Source organism: Buceros rhinoceros, unplaced genomic scaffold, assembly GCF_000710305.1.
Source record: "Buceros rhinoceros silvestris isolate BGI_N320 unplaced genomic scaffold, ASM71030v1 scaffold11571, whole genome shotgun sequence".
Taxonomy (NCBI): Eukaryota; Metazoa; Chordata; class Aves; order Bucerotiformes; family Bucerotidae; genus Buceros; species Buceros rhinoceros.
Window position 1 is genome coordinate 9,166 of NW_010394882.1, and position 16,069 is coordinate 25,234.

General features: G+C 37.2%; 1 protein-coding gene across 1 annotated transcript in view; it reads left to right on the plus strand.

Annotated features, from left to right (window-relative positions):
• The window catches only part of FBN2 (fibrillin 2), a gene marked incomplete at its 3' end in the record, with an annotated part of 26,405 nt that overhangs the window by 7,887 nt on the left and 2,449 nt on the right, over positions 1-16,069 (plus strand). Inside the window, exons 3-4 of the mRNA XM_010145363.1 lie at positions 5,415-5,540; positions 15,118-15,243. Coding sequence (XP_010143665.1) covers positions 5,415-5,540; positions 15,118-15,243 — 252 coding nt within the window. The remainder of the gene's footprint in view (positions 1-5,414; positions 5,541-15,117; positions 15,244-16,069) is intronic.

Genomic DNA, 16,069 nt, shown 5'->3' on the forward strand with positions numbered 1-16,069 from the left:
CTGCTGACCTCAGTTCTGTGGTGTTTGCAGGTTGGTAGTGTGTTGTCTACTGTGTCCTGAATTATCATACCATTGGAGGAAGAGTCTGGATGTAGCACTTGATGCTGTGGAGACACTGTTTACCTTTCGAGACTCTGTATTAAGTCTGTAGCAATAAGCTGTAGGATTTTGCTACAGCTAGGTTTGAAAATTTTAGAGAAGTCCAAAACAGTCAAAAAACCCTTCAAGTGTCAGTTAAAGTAGGAACACCGGGAGGGAAACAAGGAATATGCGGAACAGGCAAATTGGCGCTGAGGTACTTGCTACTACACTGCAATACTGCTAAGAAATATAATCAGCTCTTAAAGTTTCTGTGCCAGACTCACCCTGGCAGAGAAAGGTAAATGGAGAGTCTAATCCAAGGAGTAAAGGGTGGTAGATCTGTGAGTTGTGCATGGATGGAAGCTACAATGACAATAGCGGGTATGGCTGCAATACAAAGAAGAAAATAGAGGAGTCAAGGTGGGGAGCCCTGGGAGGGTGCTACGAAAATTTTAACAAGAGAGAAGTATTAGCCATTCAATCTCCAAATGTGGTAACTCCTATCCGAGGAGGCTTAATTTCATGAACTAGAAAGGTCAGATGAAACTGGTGTTAAATGTTTTCTCTGAGGATTTTAGAAGTACAGGGATCTGGCTAATGCTTTTCAATGCTTTCTTTTTGATGATAACATCAGGTTTACAGAGATTTTTATTAAAGGAACACAAAACCCCTTGGTATTCATTAAAACTTTCTCTTTGACACATACTGATTAGACCAGACTCACTCAGTCCATAGCTTGAATGCCTGACATTTTTGAAATGAATGTTTACGTCCTCAGACAGCCTAATTCAGGAATTGATGTGAAGTCAAAATCAGTAGAACTTAGGACCCTTACTGTTGGCAGATAGGTCAGAATTTTAACATGCGTTAGACGTCAGAGTGTGACAAGACTAAATGACTGAGTATGACGTTGCTCCTATCCTTCACAGAATGTGCATGTTACGATCTTAGTGTATCTTAAATGGCACTTTAGCACCTTTTCAGTATTGATTATGTTCTCTGAGTAATAGGCTTGTATAGAACATTATGGTAGTATCGTTATTTCGTTATAATCATGAACAGCTTTTAAAAAATCAGAGGAGCAAAACCAACCAAAATTCAAATTGTTTGGGTTTGGTTTTTTCAACTCCCGACAGTTTCTGTTCAGTCATTGCTTAAACAGGAGATTGTAGCTGTTCAGACATCCCTCTTCTTAAGAATTCAAACAGGAGGAACTTAAATGTTGCACTTGAAAGTACTTTATTGCTGCTGCCACAGGACCTTAGGAGCAGTATAATGGCAGAAATCCTGTGTTGGGTGTTTTCTCAGTTCCACCCTGCATTCCTTAACAGTCCATTTCTCAGCTACACCCTTTTCCTTCAGACAGTTAATTTTTTGCACTAAGAAGAGAAAAGTAGCCCTGTCTGAATAGCTTTTGAAAATACAAAGATTCTTCTTCCTGCTACCATTGCTGACATTTTTAAGTGGATATAGCCATTATAGGAGATAGTACCTCACAAAATCTGTACTGTAGTAGGCATATAATGTACTCAATATTAAAGGACTCATGTGGATTGGACAAAAGAGCAAAGACAGATGATGGATAGTTTTAAAATAATCCAGTGTTTGAAGTTAATATATCTGGTTTACTGACAGTATTAGTGATGTCATCTAGGATCCTGTTCTGTTGTCATAAAAATAAGAATTAAAATGGGGAAAAAAGCTTTATATTATCTCTGTTGTATGTTTGTATTTGTAGTGTTTCTGTTATCTAGGATGCAGAGGAATAACCCAACAGTTTTCCATTGCATTGGAAACCAGTGCAATGGAATCCATTGCAACCAGTTTACTTTCTAGTTCCCACATGACAAATCCATTGCAAAGAAACTATGTATTACCAGTAGAAAATTTGTATTTGGATAATTGTGATTACTACTATTATATAAAATCTGAGAGGATTTATCTTTACCGCGCTTTTTGGTTCTTCAAAGCTGTTTGAGGAACAGTCCGCTTATAAGAAAGAGAAGCTGAATTTGTGTGTTCAAAGGTACATGTTTAAAGTTAGCTGTCCAAATCCCACAGGCATTTTGCAGAGAAAACTGTAAAAGCAAAGAGCCTTTATTCACTTGCCAGATATTACCAGAACTATGAACGCAAGGAAACATTCTACCTAATCTATAATATATTGAAGCTCTGTATACAGAACTGTATCTAAAGAGTTACTAGTCTAATTTTATGTTTATGGCAAAAAGTGGCTGGGATTTAGAAGTGTGAGTGAATGGATAATTAATAATGCTGAAACTCCTGTGTAGCTTAGCCTTGACTGTCAAAGATATAAAAAGGTAAATATAAATATGCTTAATTTCAAATTTTTCGTATTTTTAGAAAAATATTTTTATATCTTAAAATGGCATTTAGGGAGCGATTAGTAAAATATGCCCTTTTAAGAAAATGCTTTTGCCCTTTCTGACTTTTTTCAGTTCCAGACTACTAATGATATATTTAAAAAAACTTGGGCTTTCTCGAAGGTGATGCTAACAAAAAAAGCATCAGGTTTGTAGTGTGTGTATATGTTTTTAAGCTAACGTTTAAGTACTTATTCTCTCTACTGTTAAATACGACTTAGAATAGTTAATATATAAGCCTTCACAAATGAAGATTCTTATTAGCACAGAAAAGCAAGATAGTATATGTGATTCAAAGATTTGCAGGATCTCACCTTTCGTAGTGTTACCATTTGTGTTTTCTACACTAGACAGGTACTGCACTGTGCCACGTAATTGGGATCAGCTTTTCAGACTTCAGCAGAGCTTGACATTTATTTGTCCTTTTAAAAGCGTAGGACTGGAAATGAAAGAATCAGTAGCAGAATCATTAACAGATCTTAATTCTGTTCCCTTCAAGGCTTAAATGATACCTTTCCTGTTTCTGGAAAGTATTCATGTCCTGCTACTACTGCCATTAATTCGTTATTACTTGACATCTTTGACTTTAATAAATGATCTTTGGCATTAATATGACACAATGCACAGGCATACTGCAGGTGATGAATGCATTTTGAGGCCCAAGGGTCAAAAGACAAATATGATATTAGGTTTACTCGGAAGAGAGATACTGGATGGGCTGAGTGTGAATAAATGACGGAACCCATGTTCTGTCTAGTGGTTACTAAATCATGTCCAAGTTAATGAAAATACTTCAGAGACAAATATCTTGCTTTCAGGGTGAACTAGATTGCAGCACGCACTAGTCACTAGAAGATAAATGCTTGCAGGATGTTTATGCTTCTGATAAAAGTCCTTATTCCATTTACACTCTAACTGCATTTGGACACAGTACTGTATTGACTACATCAGCACAATTCATGAACTAAGTACAAACTGCTCCAACAAATGTACTTAAAACCAAGTCCAGTGGTTAATAAAAACTGAAAAAAAAAAAAAATTGCCTTCTGGTTAACTATAAGCATACCTGCTTAAATGAAAAAGCAGGTATGAATAGACAAGGCATATATTGTAGGTTTTATCTATAGCACAAACATGAGGAGTAACAAAAACTGAGAAAGTATTATAATCCACAAACTCAGGAGGAATTTCAGTGTGTTGTATGGGCTTCAAGATAATGAACATGCTACCAAAAAGAATTACTGTATTCTATTATTAGTATGTTCATCTCATCGCATCTGTATTTTGCTGTTCTTTACATTTGCAGTGGCAAAGAGCTGCTTGTGGGAGGGTAAAGATAGAGCAAGAAAGAAAACAAACATGAGTGTGAAGGGGAAAGAGATGCTTTCTTCTGCATATTAAACGGAGTTTACCAGCTGTTTCGTTTAATAATGCGTTCAACAGGAAAACTGACTGAAAATGGAAAATAGGGTAGTGGCTGAAATTTTTTGTTTATTTGGCACTTAGGAAAAATGTGGGGGGAAAAAAGTTGAAAAATAATTTTCCTATATGTTTTATACATACAGTAATCTTAAATAGGTATTTTAGTCATAATGGAGAAAGGAATTAAATAAAATTATGTTTTTTTTTTTAAATAACCACTGTTTTTCTTCAACTGTATAATTTAATTTCCATACCTAATTGTGATCCAAGAAGAGAAAGTAGTATGAAATCAACCTCTGCACAGAAACTCTTTGGAAGCCATGTGATTCCCTTCTCTACAACCTGCAAAGGACACTTGCTTTTATTTCTATTTCACAGTGTGGAGAACTAACAAAATCTGCATCTTCTGTGAAAGGGCAAACTGTTTGACAAGCAATGTTATCTGAACTATCACAGAAGAGCTTCTGCAGCTTTTTCCTTTTTGTTTGGAACAAAACTTCCAAACCTTCTGTCCTCTATGAACATCTTGATGCGTGTGAAATTTTTGTCGTGAAGGAATTCTCTGATAGTTCTAGGTTAACTGAACTTTTAAAAAGAGCTACTAAGAGAAACTAAATATCCACATATAATAAGTACAGCATGCACTACTCTAGACTCTCTTCTCTCATTCCTTGTGTACAAAGAATTTCAGTCTGCTTTAGCACCTGTTATTTGATAGAGGTCTCTTCTGTGGTCCTGGGTATTATTTTAACTGCCCATTTGCACTTACACGTTGAGTCATTTGATAGTTTTGTAGAAAAACCTGAAGAAATACAGGATGTTTTATGTATAAACAAATGAGAGTGGAGAACAAAAACCACAACACAGTTTGAACTGGAAATAGCACATGATAAAGTTCAACAGGAAGTTACTGAAAGATGTAAAGCAAAAATATATTTTCTTAGAGCATTTATTTAACATTGACAGTCCAGCCTAAAGAAGTCTATGAAATTCTATTCCTACTTATTACTTCAGTAAATAAAGTTATGCAGATTATTTGTCTTACAACTTATACTGGCTGAGTAGCACTTGTTTCCTATTGATTTCGGTAGTTTGACTTCTGTCCAGAAAGAGTATCTTGCAAGAATTACCATATCTAGTTAAGGTGGACAGGAGAGTAATCCATAAGTACAGGCAGAGATCCTTTCAAAATAAGAATCTGCGTTTTGTAATGACCATATATAGGCACCAGTCTGTGAGAGTGGGATACTGACAGTAAGTTGTACAGATTTGACTTGAGTACACTTCTTAAATATTTAAAGCTGTGTATGTTGAAATTCAATACATTTTGAGCTTATATGGAATCAAATACGATGCACATGAAGGTTTGAATCACATTACTGCTGTTACTGCCAGATCTTACCTTACATCAGTGCTGAAGTGGAGAAGTGTGGTTATTTTTAAGAATAATTTCAGAGCTCTCTGTCAGCAAAAGTCATGATGAAATTTTGTATTTTATGTCAAGTGATCCTTTTTTTGTCTTTGTAGATGTCGATGAATGCCAGGCTATCCCTGGAGTGTGCCAAGGAGGAAACTGCATTAATACAGTAGGTTCTTATGAGTGCAAATGTCCTGCTGGTCACAAACAGAGTGAGGCAACTCAAAAATGTGATGGTAAGTGATGTTGTCAGCAAACATACCTAAAAAGTGGTTAAGTAAAGCATTAAAGTCCTTTAGTAATGAAAAAAAAGAGTTCTGAGCAGTTGCAGTGTCTGGTCTGAACAGACATAACATCATAGTACTGTGCTTTTTGTTTCTTCTTTGCAGAACCATCTGTTTCTCCTTTGCTGTTCATATTTTGCATTAGATGTTGTTTTTGTCTGAAGAAGCACGTGTGCATGTATATCTACCTAACTGTATACAAGAGTGTGATAGATATCCAACATACACAGAGCTTTAGAGCACTGCAGAGAGTAATCACGTTCATAGGAAAAGCAGGTCCGTTTGAACCATTTTAGAAATAAGGGAGCACCAGGAGACTGGCTGAGGCACTGGGGGAAAGAATCTCCCTGTACGGTGACGACATACAGTAGAACAGTAGAAGAGTTGTAGAGAAATAGAAAATATGGCACCATCTCCACAGCCTTCTGCAGGACAGAGGGAGAAACCAGAAAGCACCAAGTGGAGTGAGAAATCCTGCAAAAGATAATGACTGAAAGGGGAAAAAAAAGGGGGAGGGGGGATAGAATCTGTAATCAGAAACACTTTCCTCAGAAAAATTAAATCCAAGCCATTTCATCTACCCTGTCCTGCATGCCAACCTGTGAGGAACAGGTCTAAGCATAAAGTGGGCAGCTCATCCTAGTAAAATGTTTCATTTTTTGTGGGAGACAGAATGGGAAGGTACCCATAGGAAAGACATAGTGGGATTTTTCTTGCCAGGGAGGCAAACAGGAAGGAGTGACTGAGTAGGACACCAGAATTTAGTATGAAGCATCAGTATATAGGAAGCAGAACTGTAATTAAAAAGTGGAAGAGGACAAGGTGCTTTCTTTTCCCTTCACAAAAGCCCTCCTTTGGGCTTTCCCATGTTTAAAAAAGAGGTAACTGAAACCATATAGCCATGCTGCTTCTGTTTTAGTGAAAGACTTCGTACTTACAAACTTGGCACCAATGTGGAAAGAAGATCAAAGAAAGAAGTATCCTTTTCCAATCATTGTAACCACAAAAATCCCAGCTACTGTTGAAATTGCTTGCTGCTCAATTGCTGACTCTTAAAATTTTAACTTCCTTTTTATTTCCTTATTGAGTAGGAATGGCAGGCAGTGCAAGGGCATTAATAGTAGATGAGTAGTAATAATCCAACACTAATTGCTATATTCTGATAATGGACTTTAATAATCTGGAAAGATGAGTTGGCACATACCATTAACAATTACATGCAACTTAGTTTATGACTGAGTTTATATAATAACGACTGGCACTACTATCAAGTTAGACATGGTGTCGTACTGATGTGGGTATATAACCTATGCACCAGAGCTGACTTGTATCCTGTCAGCTCAGAGCACAGGCACAGTGAACATAACAGCTACCTATACCTGCCTTAAATCTGAGATACACCTAATATGATTCATTTTGTTAGTATCTTAGTGCTATAATTAGCTTCTAACAAGGTACTTTTGCAATGGTTGCAATGCAACATTTGGTAAGTAAGTATTTACTGTTTGCAATTGTCTTTGCATAACTAGCTGGTTTTACCATGATTTTATGTTATGTGTGATATCAAACAATAAATACGGTTATGATTTTGAAAAACTCTGGTAACGCAGTTTATCCTTCAGTAGAATTCAAGCTTAAGTTTACTGAGCATCACAACTTAACTTACACAAAATTTAGAAACGTTTTCTTGTAATTATGCCATTAAATGTAAACAACTATCAAAAAAATTTGCAAATGTTGAATGGTTTCCAAAATGTGACTGTGATACCCCACTTTAAAGAGTGGGTTTGAAATGTAAAGAGTGGATTTTAAAGCCGAAGCAAACCCAGCTATAATTGCTAAACAGACTTGTAGTGTATTTGTTTGTGTAGGCAATGTATAGGTTTGAAATGTATGCTTTGTTGTTATCCATCTTGGATTTGTGTTGTCAGCTGCAAGATATTTCATTGGAAGGGTTGTATTCAAATTGCTTTTCTTTGAATTACACCTGTTTATTTTAGCAGAACTCTTTCAGCTTGAGTCTTTACAAGTTTTTATAGTATTAAACACAATGATTAATGTTGGAGAGTAACTTGTACATTTTTTGATGAATAGTTACTTTGTTCATTAGAAGTGCACTTGTTTTTTTGATTCTTTCAGTCATGAAAAGGTGTGTTTATTATTACTCCATGAGACTTGTACAGCAGCACTAGGCAATAGTGCTTTTGCCCAAGCCAGCTGTTGAGGTTTTAGTCCTGAAAAAAGGACATTTCTAATGTGATAAATGTATCATCAGAGCAAAGACAGCATTTGGGTATCTGTTATGATAGACTATTTGTCTCAGTTCAATAAATGAAGTCCTCTTCTGATGATGTCCATCATCTGCCCATGGCAATGCTCCTGCTTCACTGCTGTTACCCTAGAACTCTGTGTGAAGGAGACCTGATACCTCCTCTCAGGCAAGACTACAATTAAAATACATAAAATAGATGTTTTCATAGAGATCCAAAAAATCCAAGTCATTTTGTATGTTATTTCTTTGTCTAGCATCAGCACCCTGGCCTTAATGCCAAAAGGAGAACTTAAGTCAGTGATAGGTTTCCTTGCTTTTGAAAACAGTAATTAAAGCATTCTTTGTATTCAGCTTTTTTAACCTATCTAAAGCTCTGCTTTACTTGTTAAAAATGTTACTCAACAGTTCACCCTGATAGTACCCCCAGGAAAAGGTGAATGTATTTCTAAGACATATCTACTTAAGAAGCTGTGGTGCTTATGGGACCAAGCATAATAGAAGTGAAACATCATCTGTGCTCTGAAATATTGCTGTTATTTCATAGTTCAGTAATCACTGGGCTTTCATTTCCTGCTCTGTTGGCAGCCTGCAGCAGAACAGGTCATATGCTCTGGCATTGTTTCTTCTAAGCCCCTGGCACTTCTGTCTGTGGCAGAAACTAGGTATTAATTAGTCCCCAGTCACAACCTCCCCACTAGCTTCCCTAGTCGCATAATTCCCCACAGGGAATTGTGCAGAACAACCTATGGTGCTGAGATTGTACCATTTTTTTCTGGGGGGAAAAAAACCCCACTAGAATGAAACTCTTACTTGTCCATTTCCCCATGCTTCACAGCAAAAGCGGTAATGCCAAAATGATACCAGCGTAATACCATACTTACATTATTCCAAGGATGGGGAAGATAATGAAAACCAAGCCATAGTTTTATTCAGGCTTTTTTTTTTTTTTTTTTTTTTTTTTTTTTTTTTTTTTTTTTTGAGAGTTCTTAATCTCTCAGTGTTAGATTTATAGGATAAAACCATAGCTAGTTTTTCAAACAATTACTCTCTCAGTAGGACTGGTCATTTGAGTGAAGTTAAATTGTTTATATATGTGGATTGCGCCATTGGGAAGGATATAAGGAACTGGTCTCCTATGAGTTAGATCCTGTGAACAGAGAAATTATTTAATAAACTGCATTATTTTAATGAAGTTTTTTATTTAAAACTTTATATAGAAGTGATGTAGTATGGAGTATTTGGCTCACTCCTTTCCCTTCTTTAAGTATGGAAAACCACATCAAATATTACTTGTTGGCTACAGAGTCAGTAACCAGGCAAGGTTCCAGTGTTCAGAGGCAGAGGCTGGAATCTCACACTAACTATTCAGACCTTTGTTTAACAGCAAGTCTTCTACTTGAGAAGGAGGGATTTGAATCCCCTGCTGTATCCTTTGCCCTTAAACAACCAGAAATATTTTGTGGATTAGGCTTTTTTCTCCTGTTGTTCCTCCTGGAAACAATAGCTATTGTTAGAATATGAAGGAATGTTCATGTTGAGCTTTTTTGTGCCGTAATGGTTTTTGTTAGAACTTTGCTAAGCAATAAACATTGCTTTGCTAGACTATTTGTTTGCATTATATTCCCATGTTTTGTTTTGTTTTGTTTTTTAAAATAATCAGTAAAAAGGCATGTGTTTGGCTTATTGGATTTATTTGGAGCCTCAGATTACTATTTGCTGACACTGATCTTTCAGAATTTAATGTTAATCGTGTATCTGTAAAGAGTGTTTAAGGGATTTCCAAACTACGTGAGAACAACTTGTATATGTAACTGTGTGTATGCTCTCGTGTGGACAGGTACACTAGGTAGCGTAGGCTATTTGGGAAAATAGGGGCTTTAAAATTAATCTAGCTCAGGGTTCAACATTACGGATTTTATTTATAAGCTTTTCTATGTTCCTGATTTATAGACTTTCTGCAGTAGTCAGGACAACTCATTCCACTACTGGGCAAGTCATGGAAGGAGAGCTGAAAAAATTTAGAAAAGGCCATTACAGGGGTTCTGCCAAGTTCCGGATATCCTGGAGCACTAGTGTGATGGCTTAACTAAACAAAAGAACACCCCAAAACCTTCTCTTCTTTGGCCTAAAAGTTTTGATCTACAATGTACTGAGTTTTCATTATCTCTTTAGGAATGACATTCTGTTCATTTTTAGGATGCTACCTTCCAGAATTAATGGAACTTACATCTATGGGTTGTTCAGAGATGGATCATGCACACATAAACTGAGAGGAGAAATAAGCTTCCAGTCATGCTTGCTGGTTCACATAAGAGGTGGACTACTGCTTATTCATACTTTAAGGATCTAATAAATGTGTTCCACTTACTCTACTTAAATTGAAAATACATCCTACTCCTTAACTAAGTGTAGTTATGACACCCATAACAGTCAAATCTACTCTTGGAGGTAGGATGCCTCTGATGCTCTTCAAAAAAGATACATTGATGTACTGTTGACATCAAAGGGCCAGGAATATATGACAGAGGCTAACTCCTTTTTTTTTGAAACATGACACCAAAATGCAGATTGGTTCTATTGCTAGTTTTCGTGCTTTAATGTATGATTTTATTACACTGTGTAATTAATTATTCAGATTTGATACTAACAGTTACTACTACAGACAAAAAATATTTTTTCAGAACTTAGCAATTGAGACCCCCTTTTCTGTTACTTTTAATTCAGTTACTCATGAAATCCTGCTTACTGTAGCACTAAAAGTCATGAATTCTGGAGGATGGGTAGACGGGCTGGGTTGTTTTGGCAGAAGCTCATATATTAATACTCACAGCGGCAAGGTTTATGCCACCCTTTTAAATCGGTTCTCACATTGAGGCTGGCTTTCTCATCTTCTGTACAACGTTGGAACAGCAGCCATTCAAGCCACCAGCCTTAAGATACAGCATTTCCTCTTACCAGCTTTGGAGTGTTTTCCCTGAGACCACTAATGTATGTATTTTGGAGGGAGGAAGGGAGGAAATTAAGTAACTTTTTCAATCAGTCATCCTAAAAATAGATCTTCCTGAGGTAAAGTCTCAGAATTTCCAGTCAGAGGTAACAGAGATCTTGTTGAAAAAATTTCATGTGCATGAACCAGGGAGAGCAAAGGAGAGACAGAGATTTAGCTGAAAAACTAGGGAAACAAAAAAATCCACTGACTTGGTACTGCTTCACCACGTAAGAAAATTATTCTTCCACAAGGGTTCTCCGTGTTAATTGGTACTTCCTCCCTTCCTAGATCCGTTGTCATTCTTGGACAAGAGCCCTAGACAGTGTTAAACTCCTGTGCATGTAGCCAGGTGAGAAGGATCGGCTACATCCTGCAGCTTTGCAGAAGTGGCTAACTACTTCCTTCCTATGTCTTTCACTTGCCAGTGCTACAAACTCCACCTACCCGTTAACTCAATGGGCTTTGTACTGTATGGCCAACTAGTCTGGAATTTGGTTTTCTTTGGTAGGAGGTCAGGTGTTGTTCTTTTAATTAATATTGCTGCCTTTAAATAACAGGTACTTGTGCCAAACAGAGTGAAAATGAAGGTTAAAGTCAGTTTTCAAGTGCCTGCTGATTTTAGTTGTCAGATTTCTATAGATAAATTTTTCTTGTGGTTTTTTCCTTATGTATAGAAGCTGCTGTTGTACCTCAGTTATCCAAAAAAAAAAAAAAAAAAGAAAAAAAAAAAAAACCCAGAAACCTTAAAAATTGGCTGATCCTTCTGTGTCAGTGTTTAGAAGTAGAAGCTGCTGTTTTACCCCAGTTTTCCAAAAAAAAAAAAAAAAAAGGAAAGAAAAGAAAAGCCATGAAACCTATAAGATTTAAGATCTGCTCTTTAAGAGAGTGCCTGAATGAAACAAGTATTTTGAAAATGCTGTGCAATTAGTTCCTAGCACAGGGCTTCTTAAATTTAACTTGGGCAGTGGTAGTAGTTGCTACCAGCTTTGTGCCATCCTGTGCTTGTAAATTGTGATCACCATGCTGGTGATACCTTTCTCAAAGTTTGGGTGCCTCTGAACTTTAGAAACAGTCTTGAATTTTATTTTCCTCAGTAGTGAGGAAAAAGGGTAGTATTTCCTTGAGATGGAAGATGTACTTCAAGGGATGGTAAAATAAGTGAGTTTCTTGCATGAACATCCAGTGACTCTGCCTTTGGGAAAAGTGACTTTGAAAGTGTCACTTTCCAGAAAAAGGTAAACTCTTCTTGCAGAGTCCTCATTTCGTCCAATTTTCTTTCCTGTCTTTTTGACATGCTTTTTCAGACTGTGTGTGTATACAAAAGACAGTATTCATGTTTAAAAGGCTTATGGTTTGTGCTTCTGATCTGATTTACACACATTGTTTCATGTCATTGGATTAAGTCAGCTGGTAAGCAGTTCACCACGTTATGTATTATTGTCTTTAATATAGAAAACTAATGCAAGATTTCAGAGATTTCCTGGGGAATTATTTGGTTTTAATTTATACCATTATTTGGAATTCTGGAATGTCTACTGTGGGTAACTATGAAGCTTGAAGTTGAAAGCATTGTGTTTTAGAATTTTTTTGATTTAGCAAAAACGACACTTTCTTTTGTACCTACTTGAGCAGATATCCAAAATGTGGATAATAGTTGTCACCAATTCATACCTTTTTTAATGTAAAATTTAAACTTTTTTTCATCCTCAGAAATGCCTAAATAGCCTCAATAAAAAGGTAAATTTTTCTCTTCCTCTGATTCTGCTTCATAGTATAGAACCAACAGCAAGGGCCACAGGATGCTTATGTGTAGGGACCAGTTGGGAAGTTCTAAGACGTTACCTATAAGATAAACTGTGTTTTCCAAATAATGTGCCAATGAGGCAGGGAGTGTTGTATTCATACCTTCACTTTACAAAGAACAATTTTCACATTCTTAGTGGCCTTGTGGAAAAACTTAATTTTACTTTTAGTACTTGAATGTCCTTTGTAGATTAGTATCTAAAGGGAGTCCTTCACATGTGGCCCTCTGCACAGTGGGGAGTTACTTTTTTAATATAGTCCCTGGTCATGCCAGATCTTTTTGGCACTTTTCCTTTTTTTTTGAGTTTTCAGCATGGAGAAAGTAGCAAGAGAGGGAGCCAAGTATCCATTACATAGTTTATTTCTCAAGTAGCCATTCATCTTGAGAATTTCTAGAGTGACAGGTCCAAGAAAATGGGGAAAAGGTCTGGGTAAAAGTCAGGAAATGGTCTAGATAGTCCTGAGTTTTTCTTACAAGCAATGTGAAGACCTTTGCAGTGCCATCACAAGATAATTTCTGTCATATACTGTTTCTGATGAATCTTCTGCGTTATCTGACATGAGACAGTCTGGGTTAAACACTGACTTTTTTGGTTTGATTTTTGTTTCACAGATGAAAGATAATTTAAATTAATGCATGCAGATTTGTACAAACAAGTTAAGCCAGAGTCTTGTACTTCTGGCTACCTTTGGTATCAAGCCATACAAAACCTGTGGTATCCTATCACTCCAACTGGAAAACATAACTCATCTTGAGCTAGTTAGAAAATTGGCCCATGTTTTCACGTTTTCTCAGAATTCCTCCCGTGTTAAACCTGGGCAATAGTTCACATTCACAGAAAGCCACTTGAAAAGCTAAACTACAGAGGTCACTTAAAAGCAAAATGAGGTTTCTAAAGTGATCCTAAAAATATTAATATGTCTAAAGATTGTCACATTGTAGAATGAAGTGATTACTTAAAATGGCTCATTGGTATAAGTGGTTATGACATAGACTTTACTTTCAAGCTGTTCTTCCTGTTGCATTTCATAGAATCACAGAATTGTTTTGGTTGGAAGAGAGCCTTAAGATCATCGAGTCCAACCATTAATCCAGTACTACCAAGTCACCACTAAACCATGTTCCTCAGCAACACATCTACATGTCTCTTAAACACCTCCAGGGATGGGGATGCCACCACTTCCCTGGGCAGCCTGTTCCAATGCTTTACAACCTTTTCAGTGAAGAAATTTCTCCTAAACCTCCCCTGGTGCAACTTGAGGCCGTTTTCTCTTGTCCTATTGCTTGTTACTTGGGAGAAGAGACTGGCAACCGCTTCACTACAACCTTCTTGCAGGTAGTCGTAGAGAGCAATACGGTCTCACATGAGCATCTTCTTCTCCAGGCTAAACAATCCCATTTCCCTCAGCTGTTCCTCCTATGGCTTATGGCCTAGACCATTCACCAGCTTCACTGATCTTCTCTGGACATGCTCCAGCACCTCAGAGTCCTTCTTGTAGTGAGGGGCCCAAAACTAGTATTCAAAGGTGTGGCCTCACCAGCGCTGAGTACAGGGGGACAATCACTTCCCTAGTCCTGCTGGCCACACTAGTTGTGATACAAGCCTGGATGCTGTTGGCCTTCGTGGCTGCCTGGGGAAACTGCTGGCTCGTACTCAGACCAACACCCTGAGGTCCTTTTCTGCGTGCAGCTTTCTTCCATTGCAGTCTGCTTTGCTGTGCTTCACATCTCTAACAATACAGAACAATACTCTTGTTGCTTGTCATTGCTTCAGCTCCTCATTTTGCTTCCAGTTAGTACCGAACAGCACATAATATTCTCAATCCTGGAGTCAAGTGCCCTAGCAGTCCTTTGTTACATATACTAGCTCATTCATCACCTTGATGGCATCTCACTTTGTATCTATTTACATACAAAATCATTTCAGTGTTCAGATGAGACCACTGCTTCCAGTTAGCAGAAACGTTTGAATTTATTAAAAATACCTGAAAAAAAGTAAGAATGCAACATTTGGTCACATTTGAAGAGCTTGGCCAAAATTCTTCTTTATAGTTGGAGTATTAGAAGGCCATAAAGCAATTAGATCTGATGAGCACTATTTCTGTGGTTACAAAAGCCCAGAGTTGTGGTACTTGAGTGCTGTACCATCCTCCTTCCTTCAACTCAAAAGCAAGATGAGTATTTTGGTATTGCACTGTAGCTGCTGTGTGCTTGCTAGAGATGGCACACGTTAAGTGTCATTTCGAGGAAATCCCAGACTGCGCTTAAGTGGTGCATCCCTTGAATGTACAGGGAAAGCCTCCATTAGATGACAATGAAAATTATTTGCAGTATAAAAACACCAGCAATATGTTATTCCATCTGAGTCTAATAACAAATTTCAGAAAAGCTCTCATTCCTTCTTTAATACAGTATGTTCAAGTGCTCTGCTCATTATCCTATGTCCTTTCATTTTTTTGGATAGATATTGATGAATGCAGCGTCATCCCAGTAATCTGTGAAGGTGGTGAATGCTCAAACACTGTAGGAAGTTATTTCTGCATCTGTCCACGGGGTTATATCACATCTGCGGATGGCTCTCACTGTATTGGTAGGTATACCATCCTGTAGGCTTTCAGAACTCTCCAGGTTATTAAGGGCGTTTATCCACAGCAGCAGCCAAACTTCTGTCCTAACCATCTAGCACTACCCCCTTGCTCCAGGACCTCACTGTATGCTAACTCACCAGATTCGCTGATCCAGCTGCTTAAAATTCATGACATCCTCCTGTGATGCCACTGCAACCATCTTTATGTAGATAGTAGGTCCCACTGTGCTGACTGTATTATAGCCTGAGAACTCCTGCCTGAGATTTGGATCTCCTTGGGAAAAATGTAATTAATATCTCTCTGTTGAGTAAGCAATTATAGGAGACATTAATTATATTTGTTTCTCTAACCTGCATTTGATGAAATCAAAAGCTAAGCTCACTTTGGTTCTAAAGAAGCAAACGTTTTTCCTTACTTGATATTTCAAGTTCCATTTCATGTAGGCTGATTTAACCTTTAGAGTGCAATGTAAGGCACATATAAACTCAGAAGGCATTAAGCAGTGAATGCTGAGATATCACTAATTTGGCTGGAATAGCTAATAAAACAACCCAAATTTTAGGTTTCAGTAGATCACAGCTTTTGCAGGACAATTTATTTAAAATCTGTTTCTGTATTATTAAAAAAATGTGTGCTTATTTTCATATATGATAATTTCTTTTGTACAGCTGCATGTATGGTATAAACCATCCTGATTAATTAACTAAAAGTGCTGCATACAATGTGTAAAAAAACATTAACAATTGCTAATAATAGTGTCTTTTCTAGATCTCATATAGTTCTTATTTCAGACACCTCAAAGCACTTTGTTCTCATGTTGGGAAAGAG